General features: G+C 54.4%; 3 protein-coding genes across 5 annotated transcripts in view; 2 read left to right on the top strand and 1 right to left on the bottom strand.

Moving 5' to 3' along the window:
* Positions 1 to 101: 101 nt before the first annotated feature.
* On the top strand, positions 102 to 14,080 carry PHYHD1 (phytanoyl-CoA dioxygenase domain containing 1). Of its 3 annotated transcripts, none has more exons than XM_060300340.1 (12): positions 102 to 1,462; positions 4,251 to 4,329; positions 5,724 to 5,882; positions 8,866 to 8,941; positions 9,018 to 9,065; positions 10,251 to 10,306; positions 10,392 to 10,454; positions 11,102 to 11,123; positions 12,436 to 12,564; positions 12,662 to 12,778; positions 13,451 to 13,577; positions 13,730 to 14,080. In XM_060300340.1, exons 2-12 carry the CDS (start codon positions 4,297 to 4,299, stop codon positions 13,974 to 13,976), a joined length of 1,077 nt encoding a protein of 358 aa, XP_060156323.1. In that variant the 5' UTR covers positions 102 to 1,462; positions 4,251 to 4,296; the 3' UTR covers positions 13,977 to 14,080. The 3 variants fall into 3 exon arrangements, with proteins under 3 accessions (XP_060156323.1, XP_060156322.1, XP_030714284.1); XM_060300339.1 differs by lacking the exon at positions 102 to 1,462 and adding an exon at positions 3,024 to 3,417; XM_030858424.2 differs by lacking the exon at positions 102 to 1,462 and adding an exon at positions 3,033 to 3,417 and having other exon boundaries at positions 13,682 to 13,871.
* Positions 14,081 to 16,330: 2,250 nt separating this feature from the next.
* DOLK (dolichol kinase) lies at positions 16,331 to 18,431 on the bottom strand. The gene has a single exon (XM_030858423.2). The coding sequence runs from the start codon at positions 18,100 to 18,102 to the stop codon at positions 16,486 to 16,488; it is 1,617 nt and encodes a 538-aa protein (XP_030714283.1). The 5' UTR covers positions 18,103 to 18,431; the 3' UTR covers positions 16,331 to 16,485.
* Positions 18,432 to 18,487: 56 nt separating this feature from the next.
* NUP188 (nucleoporin 188) overlaps positions 18,488 to 21,100 on the top strand; it is a 45,459-nt gene continuing 42,846 nt past the window's right edge. The window contains exon 1 of the mRNA XM_030858420.2: positions 18,488 to 18,542. Within this exon, the coding sequence (XP_030714280.1) occupies positions 18,511 to 18,542 (32 nt within the window). The 5' untranslated portion in view covers positions 18,488 to 18,510. The remainder of the gene's footprint in view (positions 18,543 to 21,100) is intronic.

The following is a 21,100-nucleotide window of genomic DNA, read 5'->3' as shown; positions in this document are numbered from 1 at the left end:
CTGAGGAAGGGTGGGCTGCGTTTCCCTTTTCCTTTTTTTGGTGGTTTCAAAACCATTTAGGGCCCACCCAGCCTTGAGCTGAGCGGTCCAGGGTGAACCAGCTGTGGGACGGTCACCCCAGAGGTGCCAGACTGGGCTCTGGTGGCACGGCCCGTGGGAAAGCAGGCCACCAGGCGGAGAGGCCAGGCCTGGGGTTTGCCGCAGCAGTTTAGATTTTTTTTAAGTAAAAAAAAAAAATAAAAAAAAAAATTTTTTAAGCTCTAAAAATTGATGGTTTGGGTATTAAAAAGAAAAAACTAAAAAAAAAACAAAAAAAAACAAAGGACACTAAAGGCCAGTGAGTTGGGGTCTCAGGGTGGGACAGCAGTTCCCCTTGAGGAGAGCAGCAAGACACTGAATTGTGTTTCCTCCCCCCGGGGTGCAGGCTGCAGGATGTCTTCCGAATCTGCTGTGACCTTGGTCCAGGAGTCTGTAGTTCCTCTCCCCGCCTGGGGCGGGGATTGTTGTGTCTTGTTTTTGGTGTCTTGTTTTCTTTCTCCTCCATGTATCTTGGTAGGCTCTCATTTCTGTGACTGTTGGCCGAAGAGAATGTTCCGGAGCTTCCAAGAAGGGAGGGGACTCGGGTTGGCTAATCCCCGGATGAACGGTGCTCCATCCCCCCCCATCCCTTGTCGCGGTGTTAAGGAGCCCAGAGGAGCCCCCTCACCCGGACTCTCTTTTCCCACCTCACGCTCACGAGTTTGCCCAGTGCTACTACTGGCCTCAGCCGCTGACGTCAGTCCTGTCACCACCTGGTCCTTCACAACGGACACTTGGAGGCGGGGCCACGGGTGAGGAGGTTGCCGCCGGGGAGGGCGGGCTATCCAGGTTCTGGTTCCAGTTTCTGTCCCAGGCGCCTGGCACGTGCAGCCCACTCAGCGCCTGGCGGCGGGAAGCCAGCTCACTTTAGATCAGTCACTGGGGTTCCCGCTTTAGAAGGGTCCCCACCTTAGATCGATCACTTGGACATTAAGGCACGTTTTAGCGTCTCGTCTTAAGGATTATGTCCACTCGTCCATTTGTGTTTTCTGCGTCGTGTCATTGGATGTAATCCTCCGAAATAACGCACACTAGCCTCTGACAACCATGAAGCAATCTGTTACACGTGGGTCTGAACTTGTAGACTCGGTTCAAATATCAAATAAATCTATAACAGAAAGTAGCCTCTGGAGGTCTCCATGTCACGGGGGGACCCTTCCCTCAGCTGTCTGAGGCCCGCTCAGCCCCGTGGACTGGTTTGTGGAGTGACCATTTATCGGGCACCTAGAAGATAATGAACTCTGCTCCTCTGCCTGCCCCGTGATCCCGGAAGCCCCTCGGAGGCAGCTACAGGACACGAGCTGGATGCAGCCCCTGTTCCACATCAGTGTGGGTCCCACCAGGATCCCACAGCCAGCACGTTCTCTGCTGGCTGAGGCCTAAGGTTCGGGCCCTCCCGAGCTTTGATGGGAGGGAGGGAAGGGTGCTGGAATGGGAGCCAGTAGTCTCGGGTCCTTTTCCCAGCTCAGTCATCCCCTTTGTCAAACTGGGCAAGCCCCTTTCCTCCCGTGCCCTCCACATCCCCAGCTGTGCAGTGGGCACGTCCACTCTGCTCCCATCCGTCCCTTGTAATTCCAACAGCCAGTCTCCAGGGCTCTGCAGAGGCAGTACTGAGAGTCACCGTGGGCAGGCCTGACCCAGCTTCTAGCCCCTTTGGGCTGGAGGTGCTGAAGGTGTTGGGGTCAAGGGCAGAGGCTGGGGGAGATGGGCAGAGTTGTCTTCAGATTCTAGCTCTGCCGTTTATTAGATGTGGACCCTCGGTTTCCTCATTTATAAAATCAGGATTGTTCTGGGGCTTACTCAGCTTTGTGATAATTTGGCTGGTAGGTGGAGTTTTTAGCAGAGGGCCTGGCTCCTGGAAATCAATAAATGATCTGTCTTCCTCCTGGCCCAGCAAGGCTTGTGCTGGGCCAACGTGGGCCCTGGGGCAGGGGTCTTTTGGTGAAGAAAAAAGGTCATTGTGGGGGGCTTCCCTGGTGGCGCAGTGGTTGAGAGTCCGCCTGCCGATGCAGGGGACGCGGGTTCGTGCCCCGGTCTGGGAAGATCCCACATGCCGCGGAGCGGCTGGGCCCGTGAGCCATGGCCGCTGAGCCTGTCCGCAAGGGAGAGGCCACGACAGTGAGAGGCCCGCATACCGCAAAAAAAAAAAAAAAAAAGGCCATTGTGTCAGACCTTGGCCTTAACAATGAGTCCTTACCTGCTGCTTGGGCACCTCCTCTGGAACACACCAGAGTCTGTCCTTCCTCCCTACATGGGACTTTGACCCCCCAGGTGATCTCAGGAGTGAGTCAAGAGTCCCTCTCTCTTCTGCCTCTGTCGTGGGACTTTTGACTGGGAGGCCAAGCAGCTGGGCTGGGCAACCCCCTAGAACACCCTCCTTTATCTCGAGAGTAGAGGTCTTCCTCTCCTGTCTGGTCTGGTACCTCCCCACCAGTGCCTGCTGCCCTGCCTCAGGCTTGGGGTGGCCCAAGCACCGGATCTGGAGCTGGTTAGCTTTTGGAAAAAAACAGCAATGTGGAAACACCACCCACCCACTTCCCAAAGCCTGAGTGGAATGAATGAACAAGTCGTGGGAGGCCCAGCCATCCCCCCGCCTCCCCCCAACTCAGGGCTCTTCACTCCATTTAAAACCACACTGGTGGCCTTTTCTCTGATGATAACAGCAGTTTGGAAAACTTAGGGAAGTTCAAAAAGTAAAGTAAAAATACCCTCACATTCCACCGAGAACAGCTCCTGCTAACATATGGTGAACAGCCAGTGGGCACTTTCCAAGTGCCCAGGAGGTACTTCTGTTATCCCCAAAGCACAGATGCGGAAAGTAAGGCCCGGGTGTGGATGTAAGCCTTGGATGGGGGTTCCCCAAGGAGTTGCTAGCCCAGCACTACTGGACCCTCACTGTGTTCCTGGCACATGGCAGGTGTCTCTCTGGATCTGTTGGGAAGGGGCCAGGACAGCTGGGATCGCTCCCTGCCTTGAGTATTGGCTGTATTTCCCCAAAGGGTTCTGTCTTCCACCTGTCTTCCTCACCCGGCCTGTCCCCTGGGAACCTCTTCACCCTCCAGCCTCAGGAGCCTGCCGGGGCTCTCCCCTCCCCTGGCTCTCTGCTCTTGGGAAGCAGGGACCAAGCAGCTATACTCCCAGTGTGGTGGCGCAGAAAACACGACTTGACTTAGGGCCAAGGCTCCTGAGGGCTGAGCAGTGTCCCCACGCTCGTTCCTGAGACACTCTGTCCCTTCGCCATTCAGAAAGCATCATTTCAGGGAAGGCCAGTGGCGGCTGGGTTTCAGAAGCCGCAGCCAGAACGGCCCCGTCAGCTGCTGAGCAGGGCTGGTTGGAAGGGTGGGTGTTCTGACCGCGGCCTCCGCTGTGCCAGCCGGCCTCAGGCACCAGCATCTTGGGCCTGGGGGTGGGGAACAGGAACCATGGCTTCCCTCGCCCTCATTTTGAAGACCCAGGCCCCCGCTCTAGCCCCTTCCCCTTTCTAAGATCCCCCCTTATCTTCTCTCTTCCTCTGAGCTGCAGACAGATCTGTAATCTCTTCAGGACCTAGAGAGTCCCAGGGGATCGGAGCTTGGGGGGCAGGGGCGGGGGCCCAGGCAGTCCTCTGAAGCCCTCTTCCACCTTTGGAATGCAGAGCTCAGAGTCTGTCTGATGTGTGTGCCCCCAGACCCACCTTGCATCCCATCCCACCCAGATGCTGCTGCTGGTGGCCTGGGCACTTTCTAACCCTGCCTCGACCCAGGGGCAGATATGGGTTGGAGGTTACAGTTAGTTGTGGCACCTGGGCAGGGACTCGGGTGTCCTCCTGCCTGCCCAGACACTCCTAGGACACAACTTCTCGGCACCTCGGAAACAGCCGGCCGGGAGTGGTTTCTGGAAAGAAACTGCAAGGAGGCAGTTAAAGATCTTGTAGGAGATCAGAAATGGCTAATCCTGGATTAGCTGGGGGGATGGACCCAGGGTGTGGGGCAGAGACAAGGGCCCCACCCAAGGACAGAAGTGAGAGGGGGTGGGGTGGGTGTGTGGGGGGCCGGGAATGGGTTTTCTCTGGATGGGGGGGCGGGGAGGAGCTGAAGGCCAGGATTCGGTTTTCTCTGGGCAGGGAAGGGTTAAATCCTCCTGGGCCTCCCAGGCTCTGGCCACTCTCCCCTCCTGACCTTTCTCCTCTCCAGCCTCAGGCACAGCCGCAGAGCCACCCGTGCGCCCTGCCTCGTCCTCATGGCCTACCTGAGCCCCTCACAGCTCCAGAAGGTAGGGCCCTGCTGGGTGGGTACCCCGAGGGTCAGGTAAATGTGGGGGGCCCCTCCGGACTTGGAGTAGTCCCGGGGAACTCGACCCACCCCCTTACGTTTTTCAGAAGAGGAAACTGAATCCCAGAGTGGTCGGTTCACAGCCATGACCCCTAACTTCTGCATACACAGCCAGGGGCCATTCAGGCCAACGCACCGCGGTTGGGGTGGGAATGTTTGCGTGAAGAAACCAGAAGAAAACACAGGATCCTGTGAACTGGGGGCGGGGGCGGGGGTCTGGGAAGAGGCGGGGCCGATGAGGGGCGGACCCACCCGCCCCACCCTACCCACAACCCACCTCTAGCGCGGGGCGGGTGGCCGGGCAACCACCCGGTGGGCGCGTTCAGACCCGAAAAGGCTAACCCGTGGGAATTAGAGCGACGGAGACTTTTAAAAAACATGACCCTTGTTGTTTGTTCCTGATGGCAAGAGGAAAATGCAAAAAAATACAGGAAAGCTCAAAAAAGAAAATTTAAACCCACCTATGGATTCCTATGCTGAGACAATATTTTGGCATACAGCCCTTGAATCTCTAAACGTTTCAGGGGACTTCCCTGGCGGTCCAGTGGTTAGTACTACGCGCTTCCACTGCAGAGGGCACGGGTTCAATCCCTGGTTGGGGAACTTAGATTCCACAAGCTGCGCTGGGGGGGCCAAATACATAAAATAAAAGGTCCATCACAATACACAAAAGCTGTCGCCGATTGCTTGCCTGCTTGCTGTATGTTTCATAAAGGAGGCACTACTGTGCTCCCCATCTGATAGCCTGAGAGTCAGAGAGGGGAAAGCACTTGCCCAGGTTCTCACAAATTAGGATACTAATTTGTAGTTGGCTTTTTTTTTTTAAACTCACAATATGTGTGGAACACATTCCCATGCCAATAAATATTTTTCTATCAGCTGTGTTGTATTTCAGGTAGATAACCATACTTTGTGTGATAAGTTCACCCGTGTGCTGGTTTGTTTGATATCCATCTCCTTCCCTAGACTAAGTTCTGAGAGGCAAGCATCATGGCTGGCTTGCTCATGACTGAATCTCCAGCTCCTAAAACCACGTCTGGTGCACGGTAGATGCTCAGCCAATATTAGCTGAATAGATGAATGAGGTTGTATTCCCTGGAAGGTTAGGGCGGGGGCACCTCCCCTTCCACTTCCCCTTCCTTCATTCAAGCAGCCAACACTGATTGCTCTTCACTGGGTGCTAGACACCATCGCCAGGGAGGGGGGCAGAGCAATGAACAGGATGCTTTGTCCTGCCTCCACAGGGCTCATGGTTTGGGGAAGGGTCAAATCAATTCTTGTCAAGAGCGTTTGAGGGCAGGGAGAAAGAAGCCTGAATCTCCTTCCTGCCTGCAGTTTCAGGAGGATGGATTCCTGGTGCTGGAAGGATTCTGGTCTGCCGACGAGTGTGTGGCCATGCAACGGAGGATTGGCGAGATAGTGGCTGAGATGGATGTCCCTCTCCACTGTCGCACGGAATTTTCCACCCGGGAGGAGGAGCAGCTGAGAGCCCAGGTAGGTGCCTGGAGCAGGTAAGAATGAGATTTGGTCTGATGGGTGGCTCAGTCCCCAGCCAGCGCAGCAGCCTGGAAAGGTTAGGACCCCAAGGCCCATGGGCTCATGCTGGTAACGAATCAGGCCCCAAGCTTGCTGTGGGCCAGGCTCCAGGCTAAGTGTCTTATATGCATATTTCCTTCACTCCCTACTACGAATTTATGAGGTCAGCATTATTGCCCCCATTAGACAGGTGGGGTAAATGAGGCTCAGCTCACTTGCCCCAAACTACACAATTAGTAACTGATAGGGTCAGAATTTGAACCCAGATCTGCCTGATACCAAGTGCATGCTGTCACTGCTCTGCTGTACTTTCTTAGAAGTCTTCCTGCCACAAAGGACCTCTTTGTGGCCAGCAACCCAGCATGAGCCAAGTGATTCTGATGGGCCCACCTGGGTAAGTCATCCCCCAATGAGACAAGGAACTGCTTGTTTCCCCCAGTGACCTACTAGGACTCAGTACAGCTTGAGATGGGTAAGTTGAGGCCCAGGGGTTCTCCCACACAGTTCTCTTAACCCTTCATAGGCTGAATTTATGAGCCTGCCTGCGGCTGGGCCCCCAAGCCAAAGCTGTGGTCCAGGCTCAGTAATGGGGCTCACGCTTACTCATGGCAAGGAGCTTCTGCCATCTGGTGGGCATAAAGGGAATTACAATGACTAGAAGGCTTGCAACCCAGAGAATGGGGACTTCAGACAGAAAAAGGGTTACAGAATGACACTTTCCTCCAAACAGTCGGTTTCATTTGGCTGCACTGGTATTCAGTAAACCCTTAATATTCACTACTGATACTGTGAAAGACTTTGAAATGGGTTTTTAAAAAATTAATTAATTAATTTTTGGCTGCGTTGGGTCTTCGTTGCAGCGCGCAGGCTTTCTCTAGTTGCGGTGAGCAGGGACTACTCTTCGTTGAGGTGCACAGGCTTCTCATTGCGGTGGCTTCTCTTGTTGCGGAGCATGGGCTCTAGGCACGCGGGCTTCAGTAGTTGTGGCTCGCGGGCTCTAGAGCGCAGGCTCAGTAGTTGTGGCTCACGGGCTTAGTTGCTCCGCGGCATTTGGGATCTTCCTGGACCGGGGCTCGAATCCGTGTCCCCTGCATTGGCAGGCAGATTCTTAACCACTGCACCACCAGGGAAATCCCTAAAAAAGAAAAAAATATTGGCGGTGTCCTGTCTAGTAGTGCTCCGTTCCAGCTTACCAGCACCTTTCATTGTTTTTGAGTTATTATACAACTCTGTAAGTTACGTAGAACTGATAATAACTCACATGATACTCGTTCAGAGAAATGGGTATGAACTGGGCCCGGCAGGATGCAGTTATTGCCCTTGTGGATAGATTCAGTTTTGCATTGATTTGTAAATTCATTTCAGCGTTTCTTATTGCCTATATTTGTGTGTTTCTCGGAATTCTCCTTTCAACATGTTTCTGGTTCCCTTGTGAATTACTGAGTTAAGTAAGAATCTTTGACACGCGTGTAGCGTCACCGTCTTTATTGTTATTATCAGTTATGCTTCCCAGACTTGTTTCCCTGCTAGTGCAGAGGAGTTAAGAATGTTGAATAAAAACTTTTAGTTTTCAGTGGGAAGGGCGTGGAAAGGGCCAGGCAGGTCACTGAGTTGAGCCACGCAAGGCACTGTGACAGCAGATGTGTGCAGTTGAGGGAGTGCTGGGGCTGTGCCATATGGGAACCCAGGTAGGGGCATCGGTGACACTCAAACTGTACTTACGTCACCATGAAGGAAGATATATATGGTGATCATAGGTGGCTAAAGCCACAAGGAAAGCATGGGGCATCTCCCTGGAGCATCATTTTCTTCTTTTTTTAAAATTAAATATTTATTTATTTATTTATTTATGTGTTTGGCTGCATCGGGTCTTAGTTGTGGCACTCGAGCTCTAGAGCATGCGGGCTTAGTTGCCCTGCAGCATGTGGGATCTTAGTTCCCCAACCAGGGATCGAGCCCACGTCCCCTGCACTAGAAGGTGGATTCTCAACCACTGGACCACCAGGGAAGTCCCTGGAGCATCATTTTCATATGCTGCTAAGAAATTTAAAACATGATATTAAAATTAACAAGAACGGAGTTCCCTGGTGGCCTAGTGGTTAGGATTCGGCACTGTCATTGCTGCGGCCCGGGTTTGATCCCTGGTCGGGGAACTGAGATCCCAGAAGCCACAGGGTGTGGTCAAAAAAAAAAAATCAATAAAATCAACAAGGAGAGGTTATTAAGATAAAAGAACAGGATTAGTAATAGCTTATGTTTATCGAGCATTTAGCTATGTCCTTGCTGGGTGTTTTCTATTTAGCAGCAGTAGTAATAATAATAATAAAGGCAGATATTCACATGACACCACATTCCAAGGACTGTTCTTATATGCCTTATATATACTGATTCATAATCCCTACAACACCCTATGAGATAGGTGCCATTAATAGCCTCTATATTTTATGGGGAAACTAAGCCTGGAGAGGTTCAGTAATGTGGTTGTGATTACAGTCAGTTAGTGGCAGAACTGGGATTTGAACCCAAGTATTCTAGCTCCAGGGTCTGTGTTCTCAACTTCTATAAGATTCAGCCTCTACCTGAACCTGAAGCCTCCAACAATCCAGGGAGGTCAGTTCTATTATTATTCCCCTTTTACAGATGAGGAAACTGAGGCTTTGAGAGGTAAAACAAGTGGCCCAAAGCTCTCTGGGAACCAGGCGTGTTTGATCTAGTACCTGTGTTTCATGCCATTATGGAGTCTGAGTCATGTGATTTACTTAGAGGTTTCTAAGAAATTCCATGCTTGTAGCTTCCGGCTGTGCTTCCAGGTCCTTGGGGTTTCTCAGAGGCGTCTGCAGCTCTGTGAGGTGGGAAGCATCTGAATCCTCTTCCTTCTCTGCCAGGCCCACCTGGGACCCCCTGATGCTCTCTCAGCCCCTCTGTTGTCCCCTCTCCACAGGGCAGCACAGACTATTTCTTGAGCAGCGGCGACAAGATTCGGTTCTTCTTTGAGAAAGGCGTCTTTGATGAGAAAGGTTTGGAACTGGGGCCCTAGAGGCGGGGGTGGCTGGACTCCAGTCCTTCCAGCTTGATCTGTCCCTTGTGCCACAGGAAATTTCCTGGTCCCTCCGGAGAAATCCATCAACAAAATTGGCCATGGTAAGCAGGGGCTGGAGAGAAACTGAGGTCTGAAGAGTTTGGGGGCCATCCCCCAAAGCACACGTTAAGGTAGCAGCCCAACAAATGGCATTTCTGGGTGCAGGGTCCTTCTTGGGCCCTGCTCTCCTGCATCTTATGATGCTAATCACATGACACTGCCACTGTATCACTGGGAAGAGGGATCCATTTGAGCCCACCCCCCCGTGCAGATGGGTGTGTGCAGGCTCCTCAACTCTCTACTTCCGGGCCTGCGTATGATTCAGGCCCCAGGCCTGTGGGGATTCTGGGTCCCATTGCTCCCTGAAGGCTTCTTAAGGAACACCAAACATGTTGACAAGGTCCCTGTTCCAAGACCCCTAAACCAAGCTAGGAAACCCTCTTTTTTTTCTTTTTTTCCAGGATCGTGCATTATAGTTATTTTGTAGGGAGTTCCCTGGCGGTCCAATGGTTAAGACTCCGTGCTCTCACTGCCGAGGGCCTGAGTTCGATCCCTGGTCAGGAAACTAAAATCCCACAAGGCGCGTGATGTGGCAAGAAAAACAAAAACAAAAACAACCCTTATAATTTATCCTGTAGACTGATTTTTAAACATGAAGTTATATCATGGTAGCTTTGTTTTTTTTTACAAATTGTGGTAAAATACATATAATAGAAAATTTACCATCGTAACCATTTTGAAGTATACAATTCAGTGGCATTAAATACGTTCAACCCTCACTTTTTGTAATAACAACAGTAGTGAATAATGAGAAGAGGGACTGTTCCATGCCTGGTCCTGGGCTGTGCTCGCACACGTGTTAGCCCATGGAGTCCTATGGCAGCCTGGGAGGCAGGGCGGATCCCATTGTACACAGGAGGAAACTAAGGCTTAAAGGAGAGAAATCGGTGCTCAGAGTCCGACAGAGCAAGCGGCAGTACCAAAACTGCTACCAAGTGATGGGTCCCTTGGAGTCCTTGGTCCTCTGAAGGGCGGCCAGTCAGGGCTAGAAGGTCAAGAATAAGGTCATAGGTCAGGTGAAGGCATCTGTGGGGCCCATTTCTCAGTTATAAGCAAGCAGAAAGCTTAATGCACAGAAAATAGGTGAGAATATCAAAGTGAGGCCTGACCCTGGGTGCCCAGGCCTAGGCGTGGGAGGGATGCATGGGGACTGGGGACTGGGTCTTCAGCCCACCTCTGTCCCGCAGCTCTGCACGCCCATGACCCTGTCTTCAGGTGTGTCACACACTCCCCCAAGGTGCAGGTGAGCAGAGGTGTCGGTGAGGGTGGGCCAGTGGGCCATATGTGAGTGTGGGCGGGCTGGCCATGTGACCTCTGCCCCCTTCCAGGCTTTGGCCAGAAGTCTGGGCCTCCGGATGCCCGTGGTGGTGCAGAGCATGTATATCTTTAAGGTGAGCTCCCCGTCCTCCCCAGGCCTCCATTTACCCTCTGTAAAATGGGCACAGTGCTCATACCAAGCCCTTCCTTACAAGGGCCACAAGCTGCCTCCCCGAGGAAGTATTATTAAGTTGGCGGGAGAACGTGAAAACCGGGTCTCCTCTGGTTAGGGCGTCTGGCACTTAGTTGGGGCTCAGTTAGGGTGCCGTGGAAGGAAAGGGGATCCCGGGGCTGCCTCCTCCCTTTGTTGGCTATTGAAATGCTCTGCTCCCAGCTTTCAAGGCCCAGCCCAGTGCCACCTCCTCCAGGAAGCCTTCCAACGCCCTTAGGAAGAGAGGACACATCTCTGATCCTGGAGCCCAGAGGCTTAATCGCTGGCCTGGGCCCCAGCCTCTCCCACTGCCCCTCACTTCTGCCTTGTGTTCTCGTTAGGGACGTGTGTGCTCAGACTGGGAGCTCCCTGCCAGACAGGGTGGCTTTTCTCTTTGCAGCCCTCCTGGGCCTGGCACATAGTAGGTGCTCGATAGCTGGGTGCTGACGTGGAAGCCTTGCAGATAAACACCTGTGGCGGGGGGAAGAGCATCCTACTCGGAGGACTCAGGGCAGCCCCTGCCCCTCCCCGCTCTCCCTGGCCTCACCCGGCCCCTCCTCTCTCCTGCAGCAACCTCACTTGGGCGGCGAAGGTGAGCCAAGAGCAGGCTGGGGGCCAGCAAAGGCCCCGGCGGGAGATCTGGGACTTTAGTGGTTGTCAGGTCTCCAGAGGGAGGGAAGGCGCCTGCCAAGACGTCCATAGACAAGAGCCTGGACCAGCGGAGGAGAAGCCATCTTCTGCTGCTTCCTGAAAGACTGGATGCCGGGGGGTGGGGTGGGGTGGGAGGGTGGAGGGGGGTGTCCTGGAGCCCTTGACCCAGTGGTTCCCGAACCTGGCAGCGACTCCTTGCTGGTTAAAAATACAGATTCCTGGGCCCCTTTCCCTGAGATCTTGAGTCAGGAGGGTGGCAAGGTCCTGGGAATCTGTATTTTACCAAGTTCCCTGGAGGATTGATTCAGCATAGAAACTGCTGATCTGACTACAAAGCCCCTGGATACCCAGATACCCTTTCCAGCCTCCCTCATGGGTGATGATCCACTTCTCTCAAATACCTCCAGTGACAGAGGGCTCACCACCCGTACAGGCAGCTCTTCCTTTCCTGACATGAGCTCAAGTCATTCCACTTGTGAGGCCCCCCTCCTCCCCACCATCCAGCCTGAGGACAGTCTCCTGAAGGGATGGCCATCCTCTCCCTGAGCCTTCTCTGCTCAGTCCAGCACCCCCAGCCATTACTCCTCCAAATGTTTTGGGGCCCCCACCATTAGGACACCTTCATCTGGACACTGTCTGGATTGTCAAAGTCTGACTTAAACTTTGGTGCTCAGAAAGCACACAGTTCCCCAGGAAGGGATGAGGCGAGACTAGCACCCTCTTGTTGTTACCGACTGAGGTCCTCTGTTCAGCGGTTCTCCATCCTGCCTGGGCCCCAGCATCACGCAGGGGATGTTTACAATGTGCATGCTGGGTCCGTTTCCTGATTCACCTCCAACTTCCAAGTCTTAGCCCACTGGTGGCTTAGACTGGACCATCTGGTGGCTGGAGGTGCTCTCGCTGGTTAAGGACGGCGGCTTGAGTTACTTGGCTGGAATTAAATGATAGCAGCTGCTTTTCAGGCAGCGACTACAACGTCAGGCCGTGTACTAAGCACTTTTCCTACACTGTCTCAGAATCCTCCAGCAACCTCGTGAGGTTAGGTTATCGTTGGGGCTGCTTTATGGTTTAGGAAATTGAAGCTTGAGAGGTGAAATCTCCTGCCCAGAGTCTCCAGGCCAGGAAGCGATGAGATTCTAACTACTCATGGGAAGGCTGGGCCTGGAGGGCCCTGGGAGGACCACAGAGTGAGTAGAAACGAGGCCAAGGTGGGGTGAGGCCAGGCGCCTGATGCCCAGGCGGGCCTGCTGCAGTCTCCCCTCACCAGGACGCCTCCTTCCTGTATACGGAGCCTCTGGGCCGGGTGCTGGGCGTGTGGATTGCTCTGGAAGATGCCACGCTGGAGAATGGCTGCCTCTGGTTCATCCCTGGCTCCCACACAGGTGAGGCCACCTGCCTCTCCCTGCCCACTCGTCCCCACCCCCCACAGGGGAGGGACCCCGAATAAAGAGAGGCTAAAGTCCCCACCTTGGCCTGCAGGTGGAGTGTCGAGAAGGATGGTCCGGGCCCCTGCTGGCTCGGCGCCTGGCACCAGCTTCCTTGGGACCGAGCCAGCCCGGGATAACAGCCTCTTTGTGCCCACACCGGTGCGGAGAGGTAGGGGGTGTGCAGAGGGGCCCGGAGGCCATGCCTGGGGGTCTGTGCTTGCTCTGACCAGCCAGCTCACCTGAGGGCTGGGAAGTCACCGCATGAGGGAAGGTAGGGCTGGGTGGGCACTGGGAGGTCTGAAAGCTGTGTGGTTGACAGCAGGGTCTCCCAGATCAGGCTGGAATCCAGACCCTGCTACTTCCCGGCTGTCTCCGTGAGCAAATGACTGAACCTGTCTGAGCCTCAGTTTCCCCAAACATAAAGTAGGGAAGCCAGTGAGATGTCATATGTAAGATGGTGCACCACAAGTGCTCACAAATCCTGGCTGTCAGCACACCCTTCCTTTTAGAAAAGGGAAACTGAGCCCCAACTCTGCATTCCCGGCTGAGGCCCCAGCTGGCTGGCATGGGACAGAGAGCTTCTGTCTGGTTCTGCAAATGCCATGGAGGTGGATGCCCTTGCTGAGGCTTGCCAAGGGCACGGGCCACAGCGGAAGGGACTTGACCCCAGGGGAACCCATGTCCAACAGCACAGCCTCCGATGCTGGGGCAGACTCCAGGCCCCTGAGCCTCCGGGGATGGGAATGGGGATGAATAGCCCACGACACCGCTTAAGGGAGGGGCCGCCCACCATGTCCCTTCCTGCCTCGAGTGCGCTTTTGACTCGCTGTGTCCCTGCCAGGGGCCCTCGTCCTAATCCACGGAGAAGTGGTGCACAAAAGTGAGCAGAATTTCTCCGACTGCTCACGCCAGGCCTATACTTTCCACCTCATGGAGGCTGCTGGCACGGTCTGGAGCCCAGATAACTGGTAGGTGGCAGGGTGTGTGTGGGCCCCAGACAGCTCCCGAAGAGGTCCTGGAGGCTGGGAGCAGTGCTACTAGCACCTCGAGGTCCTCTCCCCATCCTCTGCAGGCTCCAGCCGACAGCTGAGCTGCCCTTTCCCCCACTGTACACCTAAAGGCCCTCTGAGGGCAGGGACGCCACCCCCTCTCGGGAGAAGCTGTGGGCCACCAACGCCAGCGCCTCAACCCACCGCCCAGCTGCAACGGGGAATTCGCATCTCTCCTCCAGGGCTTTCCTTCTGCTGGTGTCTGTGCAGACAGGCAGGCAGGAGCAGAAGGCTGGGCTGGGTGCCTTCCCCGAGATCTGTCTCTGTCTGTCCCGACCCCAACACAACCTCCCCCTAGAGGCAGCCTCGCGGCCATGAAAGGGTTCTGGCTGCTTCTCTGTCGGCTTCTCACTCGTCGTCTCCCCTCTCACATGGAACTCTTGGTCATTACGGTGGGAGACACTAAATAAAAAACACTTCCAAATGCAGCATCTTGATCCTTCTTTCCCAAGCAGCCTTCCTCTCAAGATGGGAACCCTGCTGAAAATCATCGCAGGTAGCCCAGCCCTGCCCGGTGAGGTATGCACGGTGTTAATAACAGTAAGTGACATTCAGTGGGCATTCACGGTGCCAAGAGCTTTCTGTGCTTTATCACTGGATCCTCACCCCTTTCAGGTAGGTGCTGTTTACAGATGAGGGAGCTGACACATGGGAAGGTTAAGTGACCTGCCCAAGTCCCACGGCTCTTCAGGCGTTTGGCGAGGTCAGCCGGATCCGGAGCCTGTGCTTCTAACCTCTATGCTCCCAGTTCTCCTTTCCTGGGGAGGGAAAAGACCAGAGCCTGGAATCTAGTCTGAGATTCTGGTCCTGGCTCTGTGACCAACTCGATTTCCGGCCTCAGGCCAGGCCCTTCTCTCTGGGCCCATTTGGCCACCTGCACCATCAAGGGGCCGGATGAGGGCCTCCACAGGTCACTCCTGTTTGGACATGCTTGGCAGGCACCCAGAGCTGCAGGAACAACTACCAAATCTGAAACCTGCCTGGCGGGGGTCTGCTCAGAGGTTGCAAACTGGGGGCCACCAGCCGATTTCACAATGCAGAATTGTTTTGTCTGGGCCTCGGCATTTTAAAACAAATGAACAAAAAACCCACAACATTTTAAAATTGGGAGATTTCACGTAACAATTCAGGTGTCCAAGCTTCTTTGAAAGAGCAGGTCAACAGCCCGGGGGCCTGTGGTCTAGCCTACGTACCACTGGCTGGAGCTGCCTTCTTACAGGCACACGTGCTCTCCGCTTCCCTTCCCTGTCCTCCTTCATTGCATTACCTGCCTGGCCTCAGCGGCCTTATGATTTTATGACCTTGACTTCCAACCCCCACTCTGTATGGGAACAAACCACCCAGGGAGTCAGTGGGGCAAGCCAGCACTCATATACACTACACCCTAACATGGTGTTGCCTCCTTCAACGAGCAGTCGCGGGGAGCCTGAGCCAAGGGAAGGGTTTGTTAAGGCTCCTCTGAGCCCAAAACCAATGTCGTAACACTCTCCGAGTGAAAGGGCTTGGCAGTGATGCTCAGGCAGAAGCAAGCTCCCAGAGCTGGGCTCCTGGCTTCTGGCCTTGGTGGGCCCAAGTTCTCACCTCTTCCTGCCTAGGCCGCTCCCTGTCAGGCTGGTGGCAAGTGGGGAGAACCCGGTCCAGCCTTGAGAAACCTGCTGTGCTCTCTTCTCACTGATGGGAAACGTTCATCCATTCAGCGAAGGTCTGCCGAGTTCCTGCTATGTGCCAGGCTGTGCTGGCACTGGGGGATGCGGTGGGGAACCAGGGAGAGCTGGACTCTGCCCTCACAGAGAGCAAGGCTGGGGCGTGCACTGCCCCCTCCCCCCGCCCCGGAAGAGCGATCCTGAACTCTCAGTAAACTTCACCAGACCTTGCCTCTAATTTCTCGCCAAGAGAAGAGACCAACACAGGTGTGGACGTGACTGGAGGGTGAGAGGTCTCAGGAGGGACCCCCTGACAAGGACCCTGTGCTGTCCAGCCTGTCCTTCATCAGCACCACTCGGCCAGGCAGCAGAGGCCTTGAGGCAGGGTGGGGTTGGCTGAAACAGGCCCAGGATGGATCCTCTTCCTCCAGCCCTTCAAGGGACGCAACAAACAGATCCCATCTCTCCCCTTCATTTCTTCCTAGCCCAAATGGGAGAAACCACATGCACTTGGCTATTTTCCTCTCGTAGTCTCCTCTGAATGAAGCCAGGGGAGTAGGGTCACTCTGGTCTCCAAGTACAACCCACATAACCCTTTGGTTTGCCTGGCTTTTTGCTGAGATGAGGACTGGCCTTGGGTAACAATGACACTTTCCCTCACTTACGTGACACTTCCGCACTTAAGGGCAGGCTCTGGGCTGGTCACCTCACACACGTCACTTCGCCAGAACCTCACGACACCGCGTGAGGTGCAGGCTCTTATTATTCCCATCTTGCAGACGTGAGAATTGAGGCCCAGGGTGATTAAGCAACTCACACCGTCAAGAAGTGGTTCAGCCAAGGATTCTGACCAGATGAGTCTGACACCAGAACCTGAAGTGTTAACCACTCTGCCCTACGGCCTCGTGTCCACTCCGGCCCCCCCGAGGACTGCAAGGTGAGGGGGGGCCCTATGGCGCACTCAAGCTCTTTGAGTTGTTGCACTATCGGTTAAGCCTTTTTGCTTTTTAAAATATCACGAAAACTAAACCCGGGAGTGCTTTGATTTTTATTTTAAATCTCAATCAACTGAAAAATTAAATCTGCTTCTCCCCTCCTGGCTCTTCAAGCCCAAGTGGCTGGCTGCCGTGGGGACCATTTGTCTTCCCCATGTCCCTGTTTCCTTCATCGCTGCTGCACAGCACCTAGGCCATCAGCAATATCAGGAGGTAGAGAGGCAAAAGGAGATTGTCTATCTGCGTAGTGTATGCTTCTAGGAGGGACACGGTGCTGATGGACCCCAAAATCCAAGCATAACTGTAGTTTAAGTCCACTCCACTGTCGAAGATTAAGATCAGAGCTACAGAAATTATCTGGGCAAATATAGATGTCATGGTCCCCTCAAAAGTCTTTTTAGTTCCAGGCCAGCGGATCTCCCCCATGGTGCTGCCGAATATGGAGGCCACAGTGTCGCCCACACCGACGGCCAGGACTCCTGCATAGGGGACTAGGGCCCTGGCTCCCCCTAGGCTACCCTTCTGTGTGCAGGGTCTGGGGACTAACCAAATGGGAAGAGACATGCCTAGGAGCAGGTAGATGTGGGTCAGGATGAGCGGTCCACTGTCTCGTTCGTCCAGGAAGAGGGACAGGAGGCTTCGCAGAGTGTGGCCCAGGGGCTTGATGCGGAAGTAGCGCACATACTCTAGGAAGACGAAGACCGCCAGACATACGGTGGCGGCCACGTAGAGCAGTGGCCGGTCCAAGATGATACCTGGGATGTAGGTGGCTACCACAATGAAGTGGAAATACTTCCGAGCAATGGTGGGGGCCTGGTGCTTCTTGGACTCGGAAGATGACCGCTTGGCATTCTGGTATAGCACCACCAGGCAGGCTAAGGTGGCCAGCAGAGACCAGTAGGCTAGGAGGTAGACTCGGGTCTCTGTCTGGAAGAGGAATTGAAAAAGCCACAGCAGGGGGTTCCTGCGGATGAGCCGGTGCAGCCAGGGCAGGACCACGCCGAGGCCCAGTACACAGGTCATGAGGTGGAAGAAGATGGAAGAGGCCCAGGTGCCTGAGTCCATGAAAACAAAGAGGGTGCTGAAGAAGATGCCCATGAGCACCATCCCTACCACCACGACCAGCAGGAAGAAGTCCAAGGGGTCCCCCTGGCTTTCCACCACAGTCAGAGAGCGCTTGATGAGCTGGTTGAGCACGAAGCTGATGCCACCCAGTACCAGCAGAGCCTCTCCAGGGGTGAAGCAGCGGGGCAGCAGATACAGCAGGATCATGTTGAGGTAGACAAAGATCAACAGGACCTCCAGGACCTCGATCACCTCGCCTACACTCAGCGAGTGCTTCAGGATATAAATGATGACACCTCCAGCCAAGCCCGAGATGACACAGGTGTTGGTGGGCACTGGGCGAGTGATGCCCAGTGCCAGTACCGATGAGAAGAGGGCCACTGCCATGCCAGTGGCCGCCACCACAATTCCAAACCGCTCGAAGTATGGGTTCCCCGCAGCCTGGCAGCGCTCCTTCATAACCAGCCCGAGCAAAGGCATGACCACCGCGGCGGGCAGTAGGCCACTGTTTGCGGACATTCGAAACTGGAAGACAGCGCTTCCCTGCTGTAGCAGCCGGTCCCACTTGTACTGGACGTAGAAGGCCTGCACCGCGAGGGCCACGGCGCACCACGAGTATCGATCCCACACGGCCGCGTGGATGCTCAGCACCACTACGAACACCACTGCCGCCTCTGCCAGCACCGAACCGCTCAGCGGAGCCCCAGGCTCAGGGGCCGGGGAAGCGCACTCTCGGGTCATGTCTTTAGACCTGAGACTCCGGGTAAACTGGGGTGACTAGGAACGCCCTGGACTCTGGGCCCTTTAATCCCCGCCAGGCAGAGAGCGGTAGCTTCGCCCAGCCAGCACCTTCTCAATCCGTTCTCCAGCTGCGAGAAGGGAAGCTCTACTGTAGGCCACTCTCTGACGCCTGGGAGCTGGCGTCGGGCTACCCTCCACCGCCTCACACCTATGGCGTAGACGTCGACCCTCGGCCACCTCCCTCACAGCCTCGGCCGCCCTAGCCCGGAGTTCCTCACCTCTCTGGGAATCGCCATGTTGGCCCCGCCCCGGCGTCACGTGACGAAAAGCCCCGTCCACGCCCTGGAGGCGAGTGATCACGTGGGCGTGGCGTCTGGGGGCGGGGTTGGAGCGCGCGCGCGCGCGAAGATGGCGGCGGCTGCCGGCGATCCGTGTGTGAGGTGCGGAGCGGGCCGAGTCGGCGGGCGTGACTGTGAGGCGCGGGGTCGAAGCCGAGCGGAAGCGGGGCGGGAATTGGGGGCTAGATGTGGCAGCAGTGGCTGGGCGAAGGCCGGCTAGGTGGACGGGCTCCAGGACGGGAGGCGGTTACAGCCAAACGGTCCCCGCGCGCGGGGGTCTGAGGTGACTTCTCCAAGAGGGGGGCCGGTGCCTCACCACTTCCCTGACTCCGGCCTCCTGTCTCCCTACCCGGTCCCTTTCCCTTCCTCCCCTCTCCCCTCGGCGAGTCCCTCGGCGCCCCCCTCCCCCCCACCTCGCTTCCTGTGCGGCGTGACGCTCCCTCGAGGCGAGACTCGGCGCTTCGCGGTCGCCCGGGGGAGCCCCTACCCGGGCCCCGCTGCAGCCTCCTGTGCCCGGCCCGGCGGCGCTCCCCAGGTTACCCCCTGTGCTCTCGTTGGGATGTCTGTTTCGGGCGTCGCCGAGCCACCTCCTGGCCGTTTCAGCCCTCTTTCGTCGCTCAGCCTTTCATTCATCCCATCCGTCTAGTCGTTTTCTCATGCATCGATTCCGTCAGCGGACATCCCGGGCGCCGTACTGGGTTTTGGGGACGGGAAGAGAAAATATTAAAAAAGAAAAAGACAGTTCTTGCTAGCGTACAGGCGCACTAGCGCCAGACACTGGCGACGCGCTTTCTTTTATCCGTGTTATCTTCTTGAACTCCCACAACTCCGGGAGGCACCTTGTAATTTACAGATGACTCACAAACCCAGCTCCGAACGGGCTGCGTGTCCGACTCCGAAGCTTTAACCGGATCGCCACACTTGCATGTCGCACTTAGCAGCCTGAAGTGTTTTTCCTTTCCAGCCTCCCGCCTAACCGTCCCTGTCACTTCTTGCTCCCTGTGCCGGCAGTGGTTCCCCACTTTTTTGTCTTGATCACTGCTGTAGCCTCAACACCCAGAAGAGCATGTAACAGGCTCTCGGTAAATGTTTATTCAGTTTGCCATTTCCTTCATCTCTCCGCTCTAGTGAGGTTTTCTTCTTTGGAATTTCCATGGAACTATCCGAACCTTGTGAGGACCTTTTTTGCTTTTTCTTTCTCTGCTGTTTCGTGTCAGCTCTTCTGTCGGGCAGCATTGTGGTCGCTGTGCTCTCCTTTTCTTAGGCTTATCTTACAGCCATTGTGGAGCTTGGGTAAAGTTTAGCTCCTGCAGGGCAAGGCGCGTTCTTAATGAAAGAGGACAAGGGAAGGAAAGCTGTTAGTTTGCCTGAAAGATGCTCTCTTCATCCTGGAGAACCTACCAAACTCATACCTGAAGGTGGAAGAAATGACACTAGGATTTCTAGGCACTGCTTTGCTCATAGCTTGTTTTAGGAGCGATCTTTTTTCCTTTTCTTTTTTTTCCCCTTTCCTTTCTATTTGTGTTGGAAGGCATGCTATAATGATTGGGATTATACTGAACAGCAGCCTTCTGTTTGAAATGCCTAGAGGTCTGAACTAAGAAGAAACTTAAATTCTATTCCTGGGGCCTGCTGATTTGCAGATGACCACAGACAGGCCACCTTACCATATGAGTCTGTTTCTCCAAATGAGAATCGTTTTCAGAGCAGTATTGAGGTGGCTGTGAAGCATGTATGTTAATATGAGTTGGCACTAATCAAAAATGCAATAATACTCTCAAATCACTCAGGGTTTTGGAAGGATCACTGAGGGTTTGACGGGAAGTCAGTTTGAATTTTGGCATTTTGGCGTATCTGTTGTGTTCTTCCGTTAATGTGTGCTTAAAAAACAAACAGGGCTTCTCTGGTGGCGCAGTGGTTGAGAGTCCGCCTGCCGATGCAGGGGACGCGGGTTCGTGCCCCGGTCCGGGAAGATCCCACATGCCGCGGAGCGGCTGGACCCGTGAGCCATGGCCGCTGAGCCTGCGCGTCCGGAGCCTGTGCTCCGCAACGGGAGAGGCCACAACAGTGAGAGGCCCGCGTACCTCAAAATAAACAAAAACCCCGTGGTTTGAAAAGCTTGCTGCTTAGCTTAAACCCCAGTTCATGCAAGAGAGGTGTGCCTCATCTGTGGAGTCAGAGCATCCATGAGCATTCATTATTTCCGTGTGGAATATTATAACTGTGTTTCTCAAAAGAACTATCTCAGAGTAGGTTGACTGTGTCTCAGGCTTTCTATCGAAAGGACTCAATTGTAGAGACTGTTAATTCTAATCTCCTGGTTGCTTTCATCCAAAGGTTTCCAACCACATGGATCTCTCTAAGGAAGATAATTTCCAGTTTCATTAACTTCAGCTCTTTTAGGAATGGAATTCCATGTTGTCTGCTAGAACAATTGGACTGCAAGTCAATATTTTTTTTTAACCTCACCTTTGAGGCAAGTTATTGAATTTCTGTGCCTTAGTTTCTTCCCAAAACACTTAGCTCAAATTTATTTTATTTATTTACAGTGTCTGCAAACAAATGACAGACACTGTAGCACTTATTTCATTTCTTGGAAGTATATATGGAAGATGTTACTCTGAGGCTTGAATTAGACATCACAATTCCAACCATGTCTC

This window comes from Globicephala melas, chromosome 6 (genome assembly GCF_963455315.2).
Source record: "Globicephala melas chromosome 6, mGloMel1.2, whole genome shotgun sequence".
In the NCBI taxonomy this organism is placed as follows: domain Eukaryota; kingdom Metazoa; phylum Chordata; class Mammalia; order Artiodactyla; family Delphinidae; genus Globicephala; species Globicephala melas.
Note: the sequence above shows the minus strand (reverse complement) of the source record. Positions and strands in the feature narration are given on the sequence as shown.